The 23,487-nt window shown below is 40.5% G+C and overlaps 1 protein-coding gene and 1 long non-coding RNA gene across 6 annotated transcripts; one reads left to right on the top strand and one right to left on the bottom strand.

Moving 5' to 3' along the window:
* The first annotated feature begins 555 nt into the window (after window positions 1-555).
* On the top strand, window positions 556-6,461 carry golt1ba (golgi transport 1Ba). Of its 2 annotated transcripts, XM_044022774.1 has the most exons (6): window positions 556-721; window positions 1,296-1,387; window positions 2,190-2,368; window positions 3,420-3,501; window positions 3,892-3,926; window positions 4,964-6,461. In XM_044022774.1, the coding sequence occupies exons 1-5, from the start codon at window positions 697-699 to the stop codon at window positions 3,898-3,900; spliced, it is 387 nt and encodes a 128-aa protein (XP_043878709.1). In that variant the 5' UTR covers window positions 556-696; the 3' UTR covers window positions 3,901-3,926; window positions 4,964-6,461. The 2 variants fall into 2 exon arrangements, with proteins under 2 accessions (XP_043878709.1, XP_043878706.1); XM_044022771.1 differs by lacking the exon at window positions 3,892-3,926 and having other exon boundaries at window positions 4,964-6,460.
* Window positions 6,462-7,997: 1,536 nt separating this feature from the next.
* LOC122766877 lies at window positions 7,998-10,014 on the bottom strand. Of its 4 annotated transcripts, XR_006360120.1 has the most exons (6): window positions 9,853-10,014; window positions 9,662-9,706; window positions 9,231-9,340; window positions 8,746-8,787; window positions 8,539-8,662; window positions 7,998-8,426 (listed from the first exon to the last, which is right to left on the bottom strand). It is a non-coding gene; the product is annotated as an uncharacterized LOC122766877 (long non-coding RNA). The 4 variants fall into 4 exon arrangements; XR_006360122.1 differs by lacking the exon at window positions 9,662-9,706; XR_006360121.1 differs by lacking the exon at window positions 9,662-9,706 and having other exon boundaries at window positions 9,231-9,321.
* Window positions 10,015-23,487: the final 13,473 nt, after the last annotated feature.

Raw genomic sequence — 23,487 nt, 5'->3', positions numbered from 1 at the left:
GATTCAATTTGAACATTTTAATAGATATATAAATGATTCAAACTGATATTTATACAGAACTTGAAGAAAGGACTGTTGGTTTTTCCTGAAAGACTAGACTCAGGACACCTTTGTAATATTCTTGATGCGTTCAATAGTGACAAGTGGATAAGATAAGATAGACATTCTTTTGTCTATCTTATCTTATTTACATTTACAACACATACAATATTTTATTGTTATACAACAATAATCCTTGGACTTGGAGTCCTATTATCTTCGCTTTTATAAGCGTCAATTGAACGTGTTTGTAGTGTGTATTGCTGTGTGTGAGTGTGTGAATATAAATACATGTATTTATATTTTGGTGATCAATTTGTGCATTGTGCAGCTATGCGAACACATTATTAACATTTGAATCTAATTAACCACACATCGAGTGGCTTGGATTATTTTCTGCAATGTGCATGTATACACGATTTACAGTCGGTTAAAAACAGAATAGTGAACTAAAAGAAAAACGGCGTTGGTTCAGTGAACGCATCAAAGCCCTGTTCCGGAAGATGACATCGCGAGAAGGTGTGTTTCCGGAAGACGTGGCTGTTGCTGCAGTGGCAGGCAGCTGTCATCCAAATTGTTCTAAGAGGAGCACTCGAGTTACTGCTGTAGCACTTTCTCTACTTCTGCTGTGTCTTCACCCGTTTACTCGGCGACAAGATGATTTCGCTAACGGACTCCCAAAGTAAGAGCCGTGTTATTTGGGCACCTCAGTTGCTGCTATCGCCAACCGGCTTCATTTGAACAGCAGCTGTTGGCTAATTGGCCATTAGCCTGCCATGCTAGGAAAGTTAGCTTTCATTTTCATCATTTTTGCTATTCACTGTGGCCCAAATAGAAAGCACTTAACTACTACTACGACTACGTATTACTACTACATGCTAACCACTGGTTAGCTTTTATATAAGTAAGACTTTTTACCTGATTTGGCCCAAAAGTTTTTTTTTTCATCTCCTTATCTGATCAGAAGAGTGTTTTTAATATTTAAATAAATACATGAAGAGCACGTGTTGCCCGAGACTTGACATCAAATCCCTCGTGTTCAGCAGCTCTGTCTGTCAACTAATATAGGTTGACCAGGTCATATTTATGTAGACATGCGCATGTGATTGACAGTAAAGGTAAAATTAGGGCTGTACTATATGTTGATCAGACCAATTTTATCCAAGGGAACCCAGCTGTACATTTTTTTATCATAGGATCTCCGTGACAGTTTCAGATTGAGTTGATTAACATTCCTTTGTGTGTGAATCTTGCAGAGATTGGAATGGGATTAACAGGCTTCGGCGTGTTTTTCCTCTTCTTCGGGATGATCCTGTTTTTTGACAAAGCACTGCTGGCTATTGGAAATGTGAGTGAACACAAGTAATGTGTGCAATGTTGTGTAATACAATGGTTCTCAAACTGTGGTACTTGAAGGAAAATGATAAATCCTGTTCTACTGGTGTATGCGATCGGAGTGGAGCTGAGGAATTTTGAGTGTGTAGAAAATGAAACGCACAGCAAAAAAAAATTAATAAATTGAACAATAATAATAATTGGACTTATCTTATCTCTCGCTCCATCTTAATCTAATTTCACTATACCAGTGTCTGAACTACGTATATGTGAGGAAGCTGAGGATGATGAGAGAGCAAATTATCTATTGTGAATTTGGTGACTTTGCATGGCCTATTTTCACCACTGTATTCTAACATTGGTGATAGTGGTGTTATTTTGAGAGGTCAATATTTTCTCAGGTGGTATTGAGAAAATATTGTAGTTTGAGAACCACTGGTGAAATGTAATGTTTACACTGCATCCTCTGTATTACCTGGTACCGGTTGCTGGTGCTATTGTTTATTTTTATAGGGAAATTACACAGTTAAATCTATATGCACCAGACTTTGTTAGTGCCTTATTTGCATTTGTTATGTCTGGGTAGGTAGAGTATTCCAGAATCTATTTACACTGCAATTAAGCAGTTACATCAAATTTCATCCCCTGTCTTATATGATATTAGCACAAACAAGTGGGGTTTTGCAGTCAATCTGGAAGTTGTACAGGTGGAGTAGTTAGAAGAAAACATTGATCAACCATCAGTCTTCCTGCAGCTGCAAAGGTTAACAATTTTACTTCACTCTAATGTTCTACCAACCTTGTTCTTGTTATAGATCCTGTTTGTTGCTGGACTTGCATTTGTCATCGGGCTGGAGAGGACCTTCCGTTTCTTCTTCCAGAAGCACAAGATGAAGGCCACCGGTTTCTTCCTGGGAGGCGTGTTCGTGGTACTGATCGGCTGGCCTATTATTGGAGTAGTCCTGGAGGTTTATGGCTTTTTTCTGTTGTTCAGGTGAGATGAATATAGGGCTGAAACAATTACTCGAATAATTGATTATTAATCAATTACGAAATGAATCGTCAACTTGATAATCGGTTACTCGCTTTGAGTGTTTTATTTAAAGATTTTTTAGCTTCTGAAAAGTGAAAGGGAATATTTTCTGGATTTTTTGCTCCATATAACTAAGAAATCTTTACAACTGAATCATTTTGGCTTGTTGGACAAAAGAAGACATTTCACAACAACATCATTTCCAGGTGTTGTTAAAGCTCACATTAACATTTGCTGATGTGGTGTATTTATTCACCAACAACTTAATGGGCAGAGACCCGTTTGTGGACTTCTGGCTCCTGATTGGATAAGGTTTTGTAGCACTCTGTGAAGGTGTTTCCCGAGATTTACTGTCAAAGCCTGGGACTGAGACCCATTCAGACCTGGAATTAACATCCATCTTGAGTCATAGGATCATGCATGAATATAATCCATCCCCAGGACAGATTAGAGACCGCCTCCTCAGCTGATCTCCTCTCACCCAGCAGTTTTTATTTTACACTAATCAGCACCCACACATTCATTTATTTGTAGACAAAGTAAAAACACTGATTGGTATGCAATTCTTTTCTAGGGGGTTAAATGTTATGCTTTTGTTTTTCTCTTTTTTCTCTTTTTCTCTCACACGCACACAAAGATGTTGACATCTGACACATCTGTACAGTCAGAGTGGTTTAAAACACAATTTTGTTCCTGCAAACATGACATCTGTGTGTGTGTGTGTGGGTGTGTGGGTGTAGGTGTGTGTGTAGGTGTGTATGTGTGTAGGTGTAAACAGTTGTACTTGCTGATGTTAATACCAGGTCTAAACAAGCCCTGAGAGGCTCATGCCACAGAGCAAAACACTCTAGATCAACTGTCAGAATATAGAGCTACTAAACACACATTGAAGTGGCTTTAGTCAAAGTTAACAGACTGTGTTCAGTGGATTCAGTATTATGTCTTTTTAACTGATGCCCCTGTCTCCTCTCTCCTCTCCTCTTCTCTCTCTCTCTTTCTCATTCACATCCAGGGGTTTCTTCCCAGTTGTCATAGGCTTCATCAGAAGAATACCTGTCCTCGGCTCGATCTTAAACCTGCCGTTCATCAGAGCAGTGAGTATCACCTAATGCTACAGCTCTGGCTATGTTATCACGCAGCATGGCTCCTTTTCTTGTTCATTAATCACCACGTTCAAACACTACAACTGAATTAACTCGGCACGAGCTGCGCATCAGAGCTTCTCTGCAGGGTTAACGCTGCCCGGAAACACAGTGAACCGGTGAAACCAGTGAACACACATGTTTGTGTCATGACGACGTGAAAAAAACTTAGAAATATGTGAAATGTCGGCTGTTATTCAGAGGCACTTGATAGGTGATGTGTAGTTAGTTAAGTGGTGATGAACATGCTCCTGCCATGTTGTTGTGTGAGAGACTTGGTTAATGTGTCTCTGTCTGAGTGTATGTGTGTGTGTTTTTTGTTTTTTGTTTTTTTTATTAAAGCCTTCGTAAGGCTGTGAGGACAATCAGCAGTCGTGGTCAGTCACTGCCGATTTTCCCTTGCTTGCTAACATATTTAACATGCTTGCTGCTTAATGTTTAGAGGACAAGTGTCTTGTTTAGTGAACTAAATCATTGTATTGTTTTTGTTTCAAAGTCATCATTAATTAATTTGATTTTAAAAGGCACACACCACAGATAATATGGAGTATGGAAATGGAAAATAGTTTTGATTCTGTTGATTCAGAGTTTACTACATTTAATCGTTTGATAATCACAATGGTAATTTGAATCACTGCAGTTTGCAAATGCTGCTCTTGAGGATACATGTTATGCAGCATGTCTCACCCTAGGTTTATACTTTTCTGTCAAAGTTTTCAGGAATGCTGATTCATATGTTGATATTCCATTGCAAGGATGACATATTTTGTACATTAGTACATTTTGTATGAATTAATGCTCCGTTACGTTTAAAATCTTTTACACTGTGGACGTTTAACTGAATGTTCCTTACAATACACATCGCAATATCTGTCTGAAAAATTACAATTAGATATTTTCCCTAAATTCTTCAGCCCTTTCTAAACTATGGTGTCCAAGTTAAAGATTGAATACCACAAAAATGGTTACAGGCGAGCTTTTATTATTTTATTATTGCCAGCGTATGAATCAGAGCTGATATCTGTCACTATACTGTGGCTCTGTTTGTCTTCTTGTTCACCTTTGCATACAAGATCTTTTCAGACTCAAAGATGCCACATATTTTCCATGTTACTTGTTTTCCTCCGACGACACTGGTAGCAAGTCATTACATTTCTCAACGATCACAACATGACCGAACGTAGAGGAAGTAACTCTGTTACTGTGGTGTTACCTGTGGTGTGTCTCTTGAAGTCACGCATGCTTCCCATTAAAAATGTTGCAGTCAGTACTAACACTGCAGCTTAATTATGAAAGCAAACTCACACTTTGCATGCCATTGAAAGCTCTGTGAGCCTGTGTCACATTGTGCTCAATGATTGCGAAAGGCTGGAGAAACAACCACTTAACAGCTCTGTCTTTCCTTTCCTTTCAGTATGTGGACAAAGCGGGCGAGAGCAACACCATGGTATAACAGTGACTTTTTTTGTAGCCACAGAAGGCTGTTTGAGTTCAGCAGGTTTTTTAAAGCCACACACACACACACACACTCTCTCTCTCTCTCCCATTGTGCTGATTTACAGCAGCTACAGTTATATGTTCAGATTATTCCCTCCACCAGCAGGCAAAGACTGCTTTCTCTTCTCTGTAATTTCACTGGTCAGCGCTTCCTGTCAAAGGTTCATCAGTGCCGCACACCACCAGTCTGTTACTAAAGGATGGAGTTACTAAGGTCACTGTAATAAATACTTCAAATGCTATTGATCTCTTCACCACTGAGTGCATCTGGCATGATAATGGAGGATGGAAGACTCATCGTCAGAGGCTCATCGACTGTCTTCTTGACTTTTTCACTCCGTGGAAGAAACAGACTAAACTACACCACCCACACTCGCAAGGATGAGAATAGGAGCGACAGCTTTCAATGTTGTCGTATTTCTGTTCCTGTGCTTTAACTTTATTTTGACTACAGCTTTTATGTCCAATTTGTTTTTGTCTTCAATTGTGGGCACTTTTTAAACCATCTAAAGGACTAAAGTGCATGGCTCATTTTGATCTTGTCCAAATCAGCCTTTGCTAGTTTCCCCATGGGGAAATAAAAGAAAGAAGGTTGTCTTTGTCAAACTGTGTAATTCAAAAGGTTTGTACCTAAAGCTGATTCATAGTTTTGCCGTGTTTGAGTCTGCTGAGGTTCTTAAACGTCAACATACGACTCGTGTGTGTGCGGACCCTACATGTATGTTCACATGCAGCCCAAAAAGTGTGATAGCATTAACTAAGATGTGTCTGAGTATGCAAGTAGGACACATATGTTGGAGTGGAATAGAACGTGGTATCGGGTACACACGTGTGCCAATCCTGACTAACACAGACTTTCATTTTAGCATGAATGGAACTGTGGGCAAATGTGTACCGGCAGAAAGTGAGTGCAAATCTTTCAAGTTTCGGTCTCGTAAACGTGCAACATGCCAGACTGTGTACAAATGATGTATGCGTCACTTCACTTATGAGTCCAGAAGGAGACGAGAAAGAGAACTTTTGTTTGTGAAAATGGAGAAATGCCTACTGTTGTGCATATTGTACCTTTTTTAAAATCACAGTATAATATTACACAACAGTCTTCAGACCAGATGTTTTTGTAGGTCAAAGCACAATCGTTTTCTGCTCTCCTGAATGTGCCAAAATCTGAATTTGCAAAAAAGAAATTACACTGGGCATGAAAGTGACAGCTGTATCTGTTTGAAACTAGCAAAAACGGTAGTTCTTTTGCGCTAGTTTATGCTTGATGTTAGATAGAGCCCTTTGTTTTTTTGTTTATGTGTGTGTGTGTCGCAGCTATTTGAATACCAATTGTGGCTATTGCAATACTTTCCCTTTGTTACATGTCATTTCTGTTGGCTAATATGGTATATAAATTATTTTTTAAATGATCAATGGCTGACTTCATTTATTATTAGGTGCCGTAGGATGGTATCAGTATTTGTTCATTGTTTACCCCCAAATGCTACAAAAAGCATCCACTATGATTTATGATGCTCTATAGATGTTGAAATATCATCCAGCTGCTCCTAAACGTCCAGTAATGCACTGCATTTACTTCTCACATTGCTGTAGGTGGGACATGGTAACTCTGAACTGAAAGGTTTCATAGATGGAAGATTTTTGTCCCATTGTCTTGTTGTTCATAAGCTATTTTCAGTAATTCTCTGGAAAACTGGGTCAGGATATTTCCTGGAGATTGACGTTAGCACCCGACAAATGCAGCAAAAGATTGTCAGGGTCCAATGGGTTTTTCAACAGTAGAAGAACGGCCCACTTGTGAGCTGGGAATAATAATTTGGGGTTTTTCCTGATGTGTCCTCATATTGCCTCACTTGGACAGTACCCCTAGGGCCATGGTTCTCAAACTGTGGTATACAAGCTTCGTCTGGTGGCACTTGGAGGAAAATCAGATATACTTTCCTACTGTATATCTTGATATTTTTAATTTATGAAGTTTTATATTCGTAAAACCTTCCCAAAGGTCATAAAAAGCCCAGACAAATCTTATTTCCCAGAGTGACGTCACAGGTGTGTACGAGCACACCAAACCGTGGTCATGTGGCTTCTCGGGAATGGCGCTACTGATATGAAAGCTTTAATGTGAATAAATTAAGGCAGATATTATGACAAAGCAGGTTTTAGTTATTTATTTGTTGCTCATTTAGCTTTTATTTTCAAAATTATTATTGATGTATTAACAAGCTGCTGTGTGGATTCATTGAGGAAAGATATGGTGGCCCTGAAGTGCAAACAACAACAAAAGAGAGACAAAATTAACAAATTGGAAAAAAGTCATAGTTTAATATGTCGTCCAAAAATTTACAAAAACGTCATAGTTTAGTATGTCGTCCAAAATCACCAAAAAAAGTCATAGTATAATATGTCGTCCAAGATTGGCCAAAAATATCATAGTATAGTCAGTCAGTCAGTCAGTCATCATCTACCGCTTTATCCTCCACCAGAGGGTCACGGGGGGTGCTGTGCCAATCTCAGCTACATCGGGCGATAGGCGTCAATTTAGAGTGCCCAATTTACCTAATCCCCACATTGCATGTTTAAACACAACTTTTTATATGTTATAAAAAGTTGTGTTTAATATAGGCCTACATTTATTGAACATGACATCTATTTGACATGTTATTCAACTGGACAGAACAATGATTAGAACTAATAATAAAGTTCTACTTGATCATGTTTTTAACCTAAAATTCAGTGCTGTCATGGCACTGAATGACAGACAGATGTTAAGTAGACGAGATCTGCTGAGTGCGTCATTAAGCAGATGTGACCTCTTTCCAGGAAGATATATGAAACATTGGTATCCGAATCAAACTCAGCCAGTTGGACATCAACAAAAGCACTGAAACCCCTGATACTGCACAGGAAGTTGCAGAACTTTCAAATCCATGTCATGAATACGAGTAATGAATGATATATGGTTTTTATTTGTATGCATAGCAGACAATTAACTATTTACATGTTTCTAAAAGTCCTCCCTCTCTAAGGCTTTCCAGTTTGAGCCTCGCTTCCTTGGACATGAGACATGAGACAAAATAATGAAGTCATTAATGACACTCACATATATTATGGGATGTAAACTGTTGTGAAAAGTGGATGAACAGTTTCCTAAATGATCAGTTCACCTCAGTTCCACATGTGTCCATGTCTTTGTCTTTGTCCAGGGAGATGAGAGTACAGCTGCAGGGACATAGATTTCAGATTGTGTTGGACAGTGAGCGTGTGTTAAAAGGAGACATCACCTGGTCCACTTCAAAAAGAATGAAGACCCTGTCGTCCTTCTTGGTCCAGGGAGACACAATGTGTCTCTCTAATCACTCTGATGATTTTGGTTATTCCTATATAAATAGACAAAGACCACACACACAATGCCATGGTCACTCACCTTAAGGTTTTACAACATACCTTCATCCTGAGTAATGACATGAACTAACAGACAACTGGACTTACATGGTCGCTGTTTGTGATGAAGTACTTTGAATATGACATTTTCTTTCCCTGATCATTTGCACTTCCTGTCTTTGAAGGAAGCACTTCCTGTGTCCTCTTGTTTGACCACAGTAACATCACTGCTCTAAATGGACACACACATAAGCCTGACTGAGAGAGGACGGATCTGTGTGCTTGATGATGTGTGAAAGAAATGCTGAGACTCACCAAGTCTTTGCTGTAGGGATGGTCTTCAGTGTCCTCTTGCACCTGTAGACCATCATCACAATCACAATTGTTCCAGCATGTCTCAAATGCAAATGTCAACAACTTCCAAAAGAGATCCATGTTGAACTCAGAATGACACAGTACTATAGTAAACATACATGTTTGTTTCTGATGGTCTGCTGTGGACGCTGGAGTCACCGTGGACACTTGAGAGGACGCTGGAGTCACCGTGGAGTAATGCAGTAATATATGTGGTTGCTGTCTTGCAGCAGGGGTTTAAAGTGAGGGACAAACCTTTTTTCACAAAGCCACAGTGATAATGGCTTTGCACACAGTCAAGGTGGCAATTGAACAGTGTGATGGTCACACTTATCCATGGTCAGGACAGAAATAACACCATGTTTCATAACATGTAAGGCTCATGGGGAAATGAAGGCCTTTCAGCATTGAAATGAACAAATATTAGATAATATAGACGGACTTACCACCGTCCTCTGTCCGTGCACATGAGACACAAGCTTTGCGTAGCTCCCCTTTGTTTGGCAAATGTTGCATCTCCTCAGCTCAGGGCTCCATCTGTAACAGTAGTGTTGCTCTATAGGAGCATACAATTGAAATTGTATTTCGTATTTTTAATATGGAAAAATATTTAATCCAGAATCAAGTAGTAGTGACCTGGATTGCATTTCCCTGTCCTAAAATATATGCAGGCTAACTGAAATGAATCAAATCAAATAACACTGTTGACCGTGATTTCTAAACATGAAAAAATATTATTCATCATCAAATCTTTTATATTAACAATGGTAGAACTGAGTTTTCAAATTAGCAAAGCTGTGTGCAACTTCTCAAAGTCATTTAAAGATTAAACAAACAGATAAATACTAATATATAAAGAGCATATAGTTTATCTTACACGTTTCTTGGTTGAAAATGAGACGCCCTGTCTCAATGGTATAACCTGTGCATATAAATAACGCTATCATTACAGCGTGCAGACATTACTGGTTAATAAACCACACTTCATTGATTTAATGTATACAAATAATGACTATTCATACAGTGTTCAATATCAACATTTGTTGTTGTTTTTTTATCCATTCTTACCCTTCCCTCCGACGTAAACGTCATCACGTTTACGTCGCACTACCTTTTGTGACCTGTAGTCGGGGGTGTGTCGTGGAGCGGTCTGCGGGTGTGCAGCTGGACCCTTCTCACAATTTCAGCTGCCATTTTTCTTTAATTTGTCCAGCGAGGACATGAACGTTGATTAATTACAGGTGGAGCTGCTCCTGCACAAACACACACTGATTTAAAAGCCTTTATGTAGTTTCCGTGACTTAGTACATTCCATTCCTCCCCTCTTTGTCGATCTATTTGGAATGTTCCACTTCGTTTGTTGGAGGCGGAGCTTCTTCTGCGCAGAGACAGAAACAGCGAGAGGACAAGGAGCAGCGGGAAGAAACCTGTGGACAAACATGTGAACAAACGTGGTAACTGCAGTTTAAAATGATCGACACATTTCTTAGATTCTCTGTTGACGCTCTGTTCACACCTGCTGTTCACATCCGACCACAGGTGTTCACGTTACACCTGCTAATGCTAACGTGACGTCACTGCTCCGCAGCAAACACACGTGTGTTGTCAATGTGATAGTATGTCGTCAAAACTGTCCAAATATGAACTTTCCGAGTGTAGTATGTCCCCAAAAACGTTTAAATATAAATTGTCCACATATGTCAAAGAAAGGCCTCAACACAAACTGTCAATAGACCATTAAAACTGTTCAGAATGAGTATCTAGTCTGGCCAGTAGCAGGTTAGCTGCTGCTAATGTGACGTCACTGCTCCACATGTAAACACACTTACGTGTTTTCAAAAAAGTGACTTAGTGTCAAATATGTCATTATGTAGTATGACGTCATACTGTCAACAACGGTCCAAAATGTCCTCGTATAATATGCAGAGGTGGGCAGAGAAGCCAAAAAAATGACTCAAGTAAAAGTACTGTTACTGTAAGAAAATAAAAGTACTCTAAGAGTAAAAAAGTGTGAAAAGACGACTCAAGCACTCAAGTACTGAGTTTCTCCGGTTTATTTTGGAAATATTCAGAGCAACACAAATTGTACAAAATAGACACAACATAATATAAAACAACAATGTTCAAATGTTAAATAATAATATTCCAAATAAAACAATAAATACGGCCTTTAAAATAGGAAGAGAAATAGATTGCGCGTGTATTAAAAAAAGATTTTTAAAAAATGAAGTAACGACCGTCACTTCGCCAAATGGAACGGCGTAAAAGTAACGTTCTTTCTTCAAATATATACTCAAGAAAAAGTAAAAGTACGTTGCAATAAAACTACTCAAAAAAAAAAAAATTACAAAAAGATCCCAAAAGTTACTCAAGTATTTGTAGTGGCGTAAAAAGTTAAACTATGAACTGTCTAAAAGTGTCCTAGTATAGTATGTCCTAAAAAAATATCTTTATTATTAGTAAATTGTCAAAAATGTCCAAATATAGTACATCAACAAAAAGTGTCACTATACCATTAAAACTGTTTAGAATGAGTATCTAGTCTGGCCAGTAGGGGGCAGATTAAGTAAAAAAATCTGTTGAGGAGCAGTGGTTTAGTAGAATTTCAAAATAAAAGTGTCCGTGTTGATATGGATCAATATATAGTTGACAATGAAAAGGTTTTCCTGTGTTGTCCTCACATTTCTTCACTCATTTACTGCAGTGAGCACATTTGAACACTTTAAAGTGGACACTGCTTTGTCTCATCATGTCCTCTGACTGCAGACCTGCAAACAGCTGCCGTTAAAGGCACGGTTCATGTGTTTTCAAGTGATTCCATTCAGTCGTCACTAAATACATCAGAATCCTCTGTTAAATATTGAGATTTTACAAATGTTTTCAGGATTTTTAAAGTCTTTGTAACTGATCTACAACTTTGTTTGGAGCAGGACCAGGACCAGAAGCCAGGAGCCAGGAGCCAGGAGCCAGGACCAGGACCAGGAGCAGCGGGGACAGGTGTGTGGTAACTGCTGCTTAAAAATGATCCGCACATTTCTTAGATGTTCTGTTGACGCTCTGTTCACACCTGCTGTTAACGTCCGACCTGAGGGATCTGATCACAGGTGTTCAGATTACACCTGCTAATGCTAATGCAAACATTAGCATGTGTGTGTGTAAACACACGCACCTTTCATTTCTCTTTCTTTATTAAAAGGAACAAAGAAACCGGAAAATGTTCAACATTTGTAATAAAACAAAAAACAATTCATCGATTATTCAAGTATTTGACAATTAATTTAGTAATGGTTTAATTATGCAGTAATCGTTGCATCTGTACTTGTTTTATGTTTTTTTTAAATAATCATCAGAGACACCATGATGCGATTTATGGTGATATTTGCGATATACTGAGGCAACAGCGCTCGTGAAAGTGAGCACTTGGCACCATCTAGTGGACTGAAATGTTCATTTATTTAGTTAATTACGCTTATTTGTAACGTCAGTTAAAAAAAATATACACTAAAAAAAAGAATACGCCATATTTCACTGTATTAGTTTTTCTACTAATAATTCTCTCAAACAGCGTCACATCCTGTGTGTAACCATAGCAACCACAACAACATTAGCTGGAAAAGTCGCACTATTGTACGGACGCAGTTTCACGTCAGACACTGGAGACGCATCATTTACACGTGTGTTAAGCACATTTTCTGGAGCAAACCATCACTCTTTCACCTGTGATTTCATCCCCTCACACGGACGTTAACAGCACCTGTCAACAGAGCCTCTGTTTAATGTGTTCACATCATTTTTACATTGTTAACAAGTGAAAACTGTGGACGAGTCAAAGTGGCAACATTCAATCAATAAATACAACATGTCTCACATGTGTCTCACATTCATTCATTCGTTCACATTGGAATTAAATACAGAAATGTCTCATTGTTAAATGTGTCATTCATTCATTCATTCAAATACTCAATTCATTTAATGTGAAAACAACAACATATAGAATGACTTGACTATTGAATGAATAATGTCATGGTCCTGTGTTGCATCATCAATTGATTTGATGCTGATTTTGACACAAAAAATCAATTCATCATGCAACACACAACCATGACATCATTCATTATATAGTCAAGTCATTCTATATGTTGTTTTTACATCAAATGAATTTGGTACTTGAAGGAATGAATGAATGACGCAGTTAATAATGAGACATTTATGTATTTAATTCCAATGTGAATGAATGAATGTGAGTCATTATTTAATGGTGTATTTATTGATTGAATGTTGCCACTTTGACTCGTCCACAGTTTTCACTTGTTAACAATGTAAAAATGAAGTGAACACGTTAATCACACAGAAGTCTCATTCATGTGCTCATCATTTTTAAGCAGCAGTTACTGGACACCTGGACCCAACTGTGTGGTCAACAGTCCAGGGGGTGAACCCCTATCATTTTTTTTGTCTTTTTATGGCTTTTTTTTTTGTCAAAAAATGGGAAATAAAATGCTATAACCCCCTGCTGTCATCTGTGCGGGGGGCCGGGGGAGCACAGCCCAGCCCCAGCCCCCCACCACTTTCGCAGTGAGAGTGCGCAGTTTGGCCCCGGCGCCGGGGCCAAGTGTTCGCAGCATGCTGGATTTGAACCAGCCACAGCCGGACTGGCACAACCTTGCGGTTGCGAACCAATTCACCACGCCACGAACCCTTCTGCGATTTGGGAAGGAGCTCCGGGCGTTTTTGAGTCTTCACTTTGGCTGTCGAACCTTAAACCTTGACCTATAAAGGAATTGAACCGTCAACATCAGGACTGAAAGGCTGCTCTCTAACCAGCTGAGCTAACTGTCCACGCTCTTCCTCAGGTTTTCTCACATCTATTCACTCTTTGAGTACAATATTGGGCTTAAAAAGTTGCTTCATCTAAGATTCGAACCCCTGACCATAGGAACGACAGTCCTTGTCTGAACCATGTGAGCTAGTTGTCCTTGTTTCCTTTTTCATCCAATTTGGAAGTCTTTCAATAATAGAACTCATGACTTCAGAAAAACGTCAGACTGGTGAAATATTTAACAACGTCTGTCCCTCGTCATGGACAAGATGGTTGGCGTAGTGGTTAGTGCTCCTGACTTTGCAGCAAGAGAACTTGGGTTCAAGACCCACTTGGAACAAGGATCTTTCTGACGTTTTTCATGTTCTCCGCTTGTGTGTGGGGCTTTTCTCCGGGTTCCTCCCACAGTCCATCAATCATCTACCGCTTTGTCCACCACTGGAGGGTCGTGGGGGCTGCTGTGCCAAGCTCAGCTGTCGTAGGCGGGGTTCACCCTGGACTGTTGGCCAGTCCATTCAAAACATGCAATACAGTAATGAGGTAAACGTTCACTTCAGGTAAGATTCGAACCCCTGACCATAGGAACGACAGTCCTTGTCTGAACCATGTGAGCTAGTTGTCCTTGTTTGCTTTTTCATCCAATTTGGAAGTCTTTCAATAATAGAACTCATGACTTCAAAAAAAACGTCAGACTGGTGGAATATTTAACAACGTCTGTCCCTCATCATGGCCAAGATGGTTGGTGTAGTGGTTAGTGCTCCTGACTTTGCAGCTAGAGAACTTGGGTTCAAGACCCACTTGGAACAAGGATCTTTCTGACGTTTTTCATGTTCTCCGCTTGTGTGTGGGGCTTTTCTCCGGCTTCCTGCCACAGTCCATCAATCATCTACCGCTTTGTCCACCACTGGAGGGTCGTGGGGGCTGCTGTGCCAAGCTCAGCTGTCGTAGGCGGGGTTCACCCTGGACTGTTGGCCAGTCCATTCAAAACATGCAATACAGTAATGAGGTAAACGTTCACTTCAGGTAAGATTCGAACCCCTGACCATAGGAACGACAGTCCTTGTCTGAACCAAGTGAGCTAGTTGTCCTTGTATGCTTTTTCATCCAATTTGGAAGTCTTTCAATAATAGAACTCATGACTTCAAAAAAAACGACAGACTGGTGGAATATTTAACAACGTCTGTCCCTCATCATGGCCAAGATGGTTGGCGTAGTGGTTAGTGCTCCTGACTTTGCAGCAAGAGAACTTGGGTTCAAGACCCACTTGGAACAAGGATCTTTCTGACGTTTTTCATGTTCTCCGCTTGTGTGTGGGGCTTTTCTCCGGGTTCTCTGGCTTCCTCCCACAGTCCATCAATCATCTACCGCTTTGTCCACCACTGGAGGGTCGTGGGGGCTGCTGTGCCAAGCTCAGCTGTCGTAGGCGGGGTTCACCCTGGACTGTTGGCCAGTCCATTCAAAACATGCAATACAGTAATGAGGTAAACGTTCACTTCAGGTAAGATTCGAACCCCTGACCATAGGAACGACAGTCCTTGTCTGAACCATGTGAGCTAGTTGTCCTTGTTTGCTTTTTCATCCAATTTGGAAGTCTTTCAATAATAGAACTCATGACTTCAAAAAAAACGTCAGACTGGTGGAATATTTAACAACGTCTGTCCCTCATCATGGCCAAGATGGTTGGCGTAGTGGTTAGTGCTCCTGACTTTGCAGCAAGAGAACTTGGGTTCAAGACCCACTTGGAACAAGGATCTTTCTGACGTTTTTCATGTTCTCCGCTTGTGTGTGGGGCTTTTCTCCGGGTTCTCTGGCTTCCTCCCACAGTCCATCAATCATCTACCGCTTTGTCCACCACTGGAGGGTCGTGGGGGCTGCTGTGCCAAGCTCAGCTGTCGTAGGCGGGGTTCACCCTGGACTGTTGGCCAGTCCATTCAAAACATGCAATACAGTAATGAGGTAAACGTTCACTTCAGGTAAGATTCGAACCCCTGACCATAGGAACGACAGTCCTTGTCTGAACCATGTGAGCTAGTTGTCCTTGTTTGCTTTTTCATCCAATTTGGAAGTCTTTCAATAATAGAACTCATGACTTCAAAAAAAACGACAGACTGGTGGAATATTTACCAACGTCTGTCCCTCATCATGGCCAAGATGGTTGGCGTAGTGGTTAGTGCTCCTGACTTTGCAGCAAGAGAACTTGGGTTCAAGACCCACTTGGAACAAGGATCTTTCTGACGTTTTTCATGTTCTCCGCTTGTGTGTGGGGCTTTTCTCCGGGTTCTCTGGCTTCCTCCCACAGTCCATCAATCATCTACCGCTTTGTCCACCACTGGAGGGTCGTGGGGGCTGCTGTGCCAAGCTCAGCTGTCGTAGGCGGGGTTCACCCTGGACTGTTGGCCAGTCCATTCAAAACATGCAATACAGTAATGAGGTAAACGTTCACTTCAGGTAAGATTCGAACCCCTGACCATAGGAACGACAGTCCTTGTCTGAACCATGTGAGCTAGTTGTCCTTGTTTGCTTTTTCATCCAATTTGGAAGTCTTTCAATAATAGAACTCATGACTTCAAAAAAAACGTCAGACTGGTGGAATATTTAACAACGTCTGTCCCTCATCATGGCCAAGATGGTTGGCGTAGTGGTTAGTGCTCCTGACTTTGCAGCAAGAGAACTTGGGTTCAAGACCCACTTGGAACAAGGATCTTTCTGACGTTTTTCATGTTCTCCGCTTGTGTGTGGGGCTTTTCTCCGGCTTCCTCCCACAGTCCATCAATCATCTACCGCTTTGTCCACCACTGGAGGGTCGTGGGGGCTGCTGTGCCAAGCTCAGCTGTCGTAGGCGGGGTTCACCCTGGACTGTTGGCCAGTCCATTCAAAACATGCAATACAGTAATGAGGTAAACGTTCACTTCAGGTAAGATTCGAACCCCTGACCATAGGAACGACAGTCCTTGTCTGAACCAAGTGAGCTAGTTGTCCTTGTTTGCTTTTTCATCCAATTTGGAAGTCTTTCAATAATAGAACTCATGACTTCAAAAAAAACGACAGACTGGTGGAATATTTAACAACGTCTGTCCCTCGTCATGGCCAAGATGGTTGGCGTAGTGGTTAGTGCTCCTGACTTTGCAGCAAGAGAACTTGGGTTCAAGACCCACTTGGAACAAGGATCTTTCTAACGTTTTCATGTTCTCCGCTTGTGTGTGGGGCTTTTCTCCGGGTTCTCTGGCTTCCTCCCACAGTCCATCAATCATCTACCGCTTTGTCCACCACTGGAGGGTCGTGGGGGCTGCTGTGCCAAGCTCAGCTGTCATAGGCGGGGTTCACCCTGCACTGTTGGCCAGTCCATTCAAAACATGCAATACAGTAATGAGGTAAACGTTCACTTCAGGTAAGATTCGAACCCCTGACCACAGGGACGACAGTCCTTGTCTGAACCATGTGAGCTAGTTGTCCTTGTATGCTTTTTCACTCAATTTGGAAGTCTCTCAATAATAGAACTCATGACTTGGAAGACCTCAGAATGATGAAGTATTTAAGAACGTCTGTCCTGTGTAACAGGCTCCAATATGGTGTAGGGGTTAGTGCTCTTACCTTGCAATAAGAAGGACTTGGGTTCGAGCCCCGCTTGAAACAGCAATCTCTGTGTGTGTGGAGTTTTAGAGACAATCTACCATTCACTCTTTGAAAGTATTTCAATAGTAGATTACCCATGACTTCACAGACCTCGGCCCTGACTGACCAGGTCAATATAGAGTGAGCAATTAAACTCATTCCCATATCGCATGTTCTTGCACTGAACCCAGAGAAAATCCACGCACACAGGGGAGAACATGAAAAACCCCTGAAAGTTCCATGTTCCAACTTGGTCTCGAACCAAAGTCCTCTTGCTGCAAAGTCAGGAGCACTAACCACTACACCAACCATCTTGGGCATGATGAGGGACAGACGTTGTTAAATATTCCACCAGTCTGACGTTTTTTTTGAAGTCATGACTTCTATTATTGAAAGACTTCCAAATTGGATGAAAAAGCAAACAAGGACAACTAGCTCACATGGTTCAGACAAGGACTGTCGTTCCTATGGTCAGGGGTTCGAATCTTACCTGAACGTTTACCTCATTACTGTATTGCATGTTTTGAATGGACTGGCCAACAGTCCAGGGTGAACCCCGCCTACGACAGCTGAGCTTGGCACAGCAGCCCCCACGACCCTCCAGTGGTGGACAAAGCGGTAGATGATTGATGGACTGTGGGAGGAACCCGGAGAAAAGCCCCACACACAAGCGGAGAACATGAAAAACGTCAGAAAGATCCTTGTTCCAAGTGGGTCTTGAACCCAAGTTCTCTTGCTGCAAAGTCAGGAGCACTAACCACTACGCCAACCATCTTGGCCAAGAAGAGGGACAGACGTTGTTAAATATTCCACCAGTCTGACGTTTTTTTTGAAGTCATGAGTTCTATTATTGAAAGACTTCCAAATTGGATGAAAAAGCAAACAAGGACAACTAGCTCACAAGATTCAGACAAGGACTGTCGTTCCTATGGTCAGGGGTTCGAATCTTACCTGAAGTGAACGTTTACCTCATTACTGTATTGCATGTTTTGAATGGACTGGCCAACAGTCCAGGGTGAACCCCGCCTACGACAGCTGAGCTTGGCACAGCAGCCCCCACGACCCTCCAGTGGTGGACAAAGCGGTAGATGATTGATGGACTGTGGCAGGAAGCCGGAGAAAAGCCCCACACACAAGCGGAGAACATGAAAAACGTCAGAAAGATCCTTGTTCCAAGTGGGTCTTGAACCCAAGTTCTCTAGCTGCAAAGTCAGGAGCACTAACCACTACACCAACCATCTTGGCCATGATGAGGGACAGACGTTGTTAAATATTCCACCAGTCTGACGTTTTTTTTGAAGTCATGAGTTCTATTATTGAAAGACTTCCAAATTGGATGAAAAAGCAAACAAGGACAACTAGCTCACATGGTTCAGACAAGGACTGTCGTTCCTATGGTCAGGGGTTCGAATCTTACCTGAAGTGAACGTTTACCTCATTACTGTATTGCATGTTTTGAATGGACTGGCCAACAGTCCAGGGTGAACCCCGCCTACGACAGCTGAGCTTGGCACAGCAGCCCCCACGACCCTCCAGTGGTGGACAAAGCGGTAGATGATTGATGGACTGTGGGAGGAAGCCAGAGAACCCGGAGAAAAGCCCCACACACAAGCGGAGAACATGAAAAACGTCAGAAAGATCCTTGTTCCAAGTGGGTCTTGAACCCAAGTTCTCTTGCTGCAAAGTCAGGAGCACTAACCACTACGCCAACCATCTTGTCCATGACGAGGGACAGACGTTGTTAAATATTTCACCAGTCTGACGTTTTTCTGAAGTCATGAGTTCTATTATTGAAAGACTTCCAAATTGGATGAAAAAGGAAACAAGGACAACTAGCTCACATGGTTCAGACAAGGACTGTCGTTCCTATGGTCAGGGGTTCGAATCTTAGATGAAGCAACTTTTTAAGCCCAATATTGTACTCAAAGAGTGAATAGATGTGAGAAAACCTGAGGAAGAGCGTGGACAGTTAGCTCAGCTGGTTAGAGAGCAGCCTTTCAGTCCTGATGTTGACGGTTCAATTCCTTTATAGGTCAAGGTTTAAGGTTCGACAGCCAAAGTGAAGACTCAAAAACGCCCGGAGCTCCTTCCCAAATCGCAGAAGGGTTCGTGGCGTGGTGAATTGGTTCGCAACCGCAAGGTTGTGCCAGTCCGGCTGTGGCTGGTTCAAATCCAGCATGCTGCGAACACTTGGCCCCGGCGCCGGGGCCAAACTGCGCACTCTCACTGCGAAAGTGGTGGGGGGCTGGGGCTGGGCTGTGCTCCCCCGGCCCCCCGCACAGATGACAGCAGGGGGTTATAGCATTTTATTTCCCATTTTTTGACAAAAAAAAAAGCCATAAAAAGACAAAAAAAATGATAGGGGTTCACCCCCTGGACTGTTGACCACACAGTTGGGTCCAGGTGTCCAGTAACTGCTGCTTAAAAATGATGAGCACATGAATGAGACTTCTGTGTGATTAACGTGTTCACTTCATTTTTACATTGTTAACAAGTGAAAACTGTGGACGAGTCAAAGTGGCAACATTCAATCAATAAATACACCATTAAATAATGACTCACATTCATTCATTCACATTGGAATTAAATACATAAATGTCTCATTATTAACTGCGTCATTCATTCATTCCTTCAAGTACCAAATTCATTTGATGTAAAAACAACATATAGAATGACTTGACTATATAATGAATGATGTCATGGTTGTGTGTTGCATGATGAATTGATTTTTTGTGTCAAAATCAGCATCAAATCAATTGATGATGCAACACAGGACCATGACATTATTCATTCAATAGTCAAGTCATTCTATATGTTGTTGTTTTCACATTAAATGAATTGAGTATTTGAATGAATGAATGAATGACACATTTAACAATGAGACATTTCTGTATTTAATTCCAATGTGAACGAATGAATGAATGTGAGACACATGTGAGACATGTTGTATTTATTGATTGAATGTTGCCACTTTGACTCGTCCACAGTTTTCACTTGTTAACAATGTAAAAATGATGTGAACACATTAAACAGAGGCTCTGTTGACAGGTGCTGTTAACGTCCGTGTGAGGGGATGAAATCACAGGTGAAAGAGTGATGGTTTGCTCCAGAAAATGTGCTTAACACACGTGTAAATGATGCGTCTCCAGTGTCTGACGTGAAACTGCGTCCGTACAATAGTGCGACTTTTCCAGCTAATGTTGTTGTGGTTGCTATGGTTACACACAGGATGTGACGCTGTTTGAGAGAATTATTAGTAGAAAAACTAATACAGTGAAATATGGCGTATTCTTTTTTTTAGTGTATATTTTTTTTAACTGACGTTACAAATAAGCGTAATTAACTAAATAAATGAACATTTCAGTCCACTAGATGGTGCCAAGTGCTCACTTTCACGAGCGCTGTTGCCTCAGTATATCGCAAATATCACCATAAATCGCATCATGGTGTCTCTGATGATTATTTAAAAAAAACATAAAACAAGTACAGATGCAACGATTACTGCATAATTAAACCATTACTAAATTAATTGTCAAATACTTGAATAATCGATGAATTGTTTTTTGTTTTATTACAAATGTTGAACATTTTCCGGTTTCTTTGTTCCTTTTAATAAAGAAAGAGAAATGAAAGGTGCGTGTGTTTACACACACACATGCTAATGTTTGCATTAGCATTAGCAGGTGTAATCTGAACACCTGTGATCAGATCCCTCAGGTCGGACGTTAACAGCAGGTGTGAACAGAGCGTCAACAGAACATCTAAGAAATGTGCGGATCATTTTTAAGCAGCAGTTACCACACACCTGTCCCCGCTGCTCCTGGTCCTGGTCCTGGCTCCTGGCTCCTGGCTCCTGGCTTCTGGTCCTGGTCCTGCTCCAAACAAAGTTGTAGATCAGTTACAAAGACTTTAAAAATCCTGAAAACATTTGTAAAATCTCAATATTTAACAGAGGATTCTGATGTATTTAGTGACGACTGAATGGAATCACTTGAAAACACATGAACCGTGCCTTTAACGGCAGCTGTTTGCAGGTCTGCAGTCAGAGGACATGATGAGACAAAGCAGTGTCCACTTTAAAGTGTTCAAATGTGCTCACTGCAGTAAATGAGTGAAGAAATGTGAGGACAACACAGGAAAACCTTTTCATTGTCAACTATATATTGATCCATATCAACACGGACACTTTTATTTTGATATTCTACTAAACCACTGCTCCTCAACAGATTTTTTTACTTAATCTGCCCCCTACTGGCCAGACTAGATACTCATTCTAAACAGTTTTAATGGTTTAGTGAAATGTTTTGTTGATGTACTATATTTGGACATTTTTGACAATTTACTAATAATAAAGATATTTTTTTTAGGACATACTATACTAGAACACTTTTAGACAGTTCATAGTTTAACTTTTTACGCTACTACAAATACATGAGTAACTTTTGGGATCTTTTTGTAATTTTTTTTTTTTTTTGAGTAGTTTTATTGCAACGTACTTTTACTTTTTCTTGAGTATATATTTGAAGAAAGAACGTCAAATGTGTTGTTTTGTCCAGAAAGCAATGATTGCCGAAAATGTTGGCATTTAAGAAGCTGTAAAATCATAAAGCTTGATTTAAGTCTTTAAAAACCAATAGTTTCAGCCCTAGTTTGTTGAGAGCAGAAGATGTTGTTAGTTTACACCCGACACGTTTTGCACGATATTATCGGTATGGGCAGATATTGACTTTGAAATGTTTTAAGGGAGATCTGCCTAATAACTACAATAGTAGACTGAAAAAGCGTCTACCTCCTTGACTTGTATGCTAGCGCCCCCTACAGCTATTTTTGTTAATACTTATTTATTTTGCACAACAAAGACATTTAATATCCACATCTGCTGTGACATAAGTATGAAAAACAGTGTTTTCATTTGACTTAATGACCTCTGCAGTTGTGCAAAAGGAAAGACATATATATATATATATATATATATGTCTATCTATATATATATATATATATTAACTGTTGTTAAAAATAAACGTCAAACTTTTTGTGGATTAGCATAAAAAAAAAATCACTAAATAAATGAACATTTCAGTCCACTAGATGGTGCCAAGTGCTCACTTTGACTAGCACTGTTGTGTCAGTATATCGCAATATATGATTTTGCAAATATCGTGATAAATAGCATCATGGTGTCTCTGATGATTTTTTTGTGCTGGTACACAATATAAAAACAAGTGGGGATGCAACGATTACTGCAATCTTAAACAATTACTAAACTAATTGTCAAATATTATAATAATAGACTCATTGTTTGTTTTTTTTTATTATGAATGTTGAACATTTTCCGGTTCCTTATAACAAAGAAATAATTAAAACGGAATAATGTTTGGTTTGTGGGTAAAAAAAAAAGACATTTGAGAATCATCATTTCCAGGTTTGAGAAACAGTGATCAACATTTTTCAAACATTTTCGGGACCAAACAAATACTCGATTAATAGAGAAAACAATAACAATAACATTTCCTGGATTCTTTGTCTTTCTGTAACCAACAGAAAACAACATCATTTGTATGTGAAGGGAAATAAAATGAAAGATGTGTTTGCATGCAGAGCAGTGACGTCACACTAGCAGCAGCAGGTGTATTCTGAACACCTGTGATCAGATCACTCAGGTCGGATGTTAACAGCAGGTGTGAACAGAGCGTCAACAGAACATCTAAGAAACGTGTGACTCATTTTTAAGCAGCAGTTACCACATGTTTATCCCCGCTGCTCCTGCTCCTGCTAGCTCCGCGTGCGTGCGTGCGTGGAAGGTCCGGCTGGCAAACAGGAAGTGGATGATTCCATTTAGATTTATCGAGAGGGGAAGGCGCGGACCGCACTAAGCCAGGACGAGTCCACTTTTCCTCGTTGTGTTTTCTGCTTTTGTCGTTGTGTTTTTTGATTTTGCACTTGTGTTTAATTTGCGTTTGTGTTTTTTATCGTTATTCGTTGGTGTTTTCTTCCTATTTGCGGTGGTGAGTTGCTTCACGGCGACCGTACATATGCGCTGGGTGAGCCACTCCACAGGAATGAACGGAACCAAAGGGGCGGTGCTCTATCCAGTTCTTATAATACATCCATGTCCATGAGTGAAGATGTTACATTAAACATCAAAACAATTAAAGTGTTAAATGCTGCTCCAGCAACTTCATTGCAAATCATTCATCAGTTCATTGACAAAATATTCTGCATTTTTCAGGTATTATTTTGATTTCACTGCATCTCATGATGCCAGTGATGCA

Source organism: Solea senegalensis, linkage group LG3, assembly GCF_019176455.1.
Source record: "Solea senegalensis isolate Sse05_10M linkage group LG3, IFAPA_SoseM_1, whole genome shotgun sequence".
In the NCBI taxonomy this organism is placed as follows: Eukaryota; Metazoa; Chordata; class Actinopteri; order Pleuronectiformes; family Soleidae; genus Solea; species Solea senegalensis.
The sequence above is the reverse complement of the archived record's forward strand: the minus strand, read 5'-3'. Positions and strand labels throughout refer to the sequence as shown.

Bases quoted from the DNA above. Each gene is read 5' to 3' on its own strand.
- golt1ba (XM_044022771.1), top strand. From the start codon at position 697: ATGATTTCGCTAACGGACTCCCAAA. The intron at 1,388-2,189 runs GTGAGTGAACAC...TTCTTGTTATAG, and splicing joins CACTGCTGGCTATTGGAAAT to ATCCTGTTTGTTGCTGGACT. The intron at 2,369-3,419 runs GTGAGATGAATA...ATTCACATCCAG, and splicing joins GGCTTTTTTCTGTTGTTCAG to GGGTTTCTTCCCAGTTGTCA.